The 1,632-nt window shown below is 53.0% G+C and overlaps 1 protein-coding gene across 1 annotated transcript in view; it reads right to left on the minus strand.

Moving 5' to 3' along the window:
• Positions 1-405, minus strand: part of SHISA7 (shisa family member 7) — a 10,613-nt gene extending 10,208 nt beyond the window's left edge. The window contains exon 1 of the mRNA XM_011997021.1: positions 377-405. Within this exon, the coding sequence (XP_011852411.1) occupies positions 377-405 (29 nt within the window). The remainder of the gene's footprint in view (positions 1-376) is intronic.
• Between the last annotated feature and the right edge of the window lie 1,227 nt (positions 406-1,632).

Here is a 1,632-nt window from a genome sequence, read left to right on the forward strand (position 1 = left end):
GAGAGAGAGAAGTTGAGAATTTGAGTTTATAGACCAGGCAAGTGGGAAGAGGCAGTGCACGGTTTATCAGCACTGACATTCGGGGACCGATGCTGCTTTGTGGTGAGAGCCTGTCCTGAGCACTGTGGGATGTTTAGCAGCGCCCTCTCGATGCCGGGAGCACCGCATCCCCCCGAGTTGTGACAATGTAAGATGCTTCCAGGCATTGCCAAAAGTCCACCTGTTTCGAGGAGGCCCCCGTGGAGAACCACTGACTTACACCCATATTGTCCTCAGTGCCCCCAAATGCCAATTTCTCTCCTTTATTTAGATCTGGTAATCAACGGATCTCAGGTGCTCTCTCGCGTGCTCTCTCTCTGTCTCGTTCCTCTCTCACACAGGCACACGCACACGCACGCACACCATGCTTATGGCGTCAGGTTTGGAGTGTCTCTGTCCACAGCTGAACCACAACCACAGCAGGGTGGTTCATCACCCGGCTGGACCTCCTGCCGGCTGCCTGACACTGACAGGTTCTTACCTAAGCTACCTGTGCCCCAGTTCCCCCATCTGTAAAATGGGGATGAGGATGGTTATCTCTGAATGGTCAGGAGGATGAACTGAGTAAATATGTGTAAAGAGCTTAGAACAGTGCCTGGCATACTGCAGGTGAAATAAGAAAGTGTTTGCTGCTGCTGCTAACTATTCAGAAGGGAGATACAGGCTGAGAAAAAGGGTCGTCTGGGTGCGGTGGCTCACGCCTGTAAATCCCAGCACTTTGGGGGGCCAAGGTGGGCAGATCGCTCAAGCAGGAGACCAGCCAGCCTCGCCAACACAGCAAAACCCTGTCTTTACAAAAAATAAAATAAAATAAAATAAAATAAAATAAAATAAAAAATGAGCCGCGCGTGGTGGTGCGCACCTATAGTCCCAGCTACTCAGGAGGCTGAGGTGGGAGGATAACTTGAGCCCCAGAGATCAAGGCTGCAGGGAGCTGTGATTGCACCACCACACTCCAGCCTGGGTTGACAGAGTGAGACCCTGTCTCAAAAGAGAAAAGGTGATGGAGAAGAGAGGTGGGAGTCGGTGGTGGCAGTGGTGGTGGTGGTGGGCAGGTCTTCCAGCTGTTTCTATGGCAACAGTCCAGCCAAGTCCCAGACACGCCCCCCACCCCCGTGGGCCTAGAGGGTTGATAGGGGTGGGAAGGATGCCTGGTGAGAAGGAAACGTCTGCGCTCTACCTGCAGGAGGAACAACCTAGGGGTCTGGGGTGACTACCCACGGAGTCTTAGGTTTCCTGTGTGCGAGAACCTACTCTGAACAGCGCCTGCCCTGAGCGAGCTGCCGAGAGGCTGCCATAGAGCTTCCCAGGAGCCGGCATGATGCACAGGATGTGCATTCGTTCTGCACATCTTCATTCAATAAATGTCTCCTGAGCAGCCTCCCTGGGCTGAGGATGCAGCAGTGAATAAGCCCACAGGGTTCCTGCCTTTACGGGGGTTTACGTGCTAGTGAGGGGGGACAGTCAGCAGATGGACACAAATGAATGGGACACATGTTGATGCCAATTGTGAAGAAATATAAAGGAACGACGAAGGAAGCCGTAAAGAAATGAAAGCAGCATAAAGGAGGGAGGGGGTGGATGGGATTGAGT

This window comes from Mandrillus leucophaeus, unplaced genomic scaffold, assembly GCF_000951045.1.
Source record: "Mandrillus leucophaeus isolate KB7577 unplaced genomic scaffold, Mleu.le_1.0 Scaffold53, whole genome shotgun sequence".
In the NCBI taxonomy this organism is placed as follows: Eukaryota; Metazoa; Chordata; class Mammalia; order Primates; family Cercopithecidae; genus Mandrillus; species Mandrillus leucophaeus.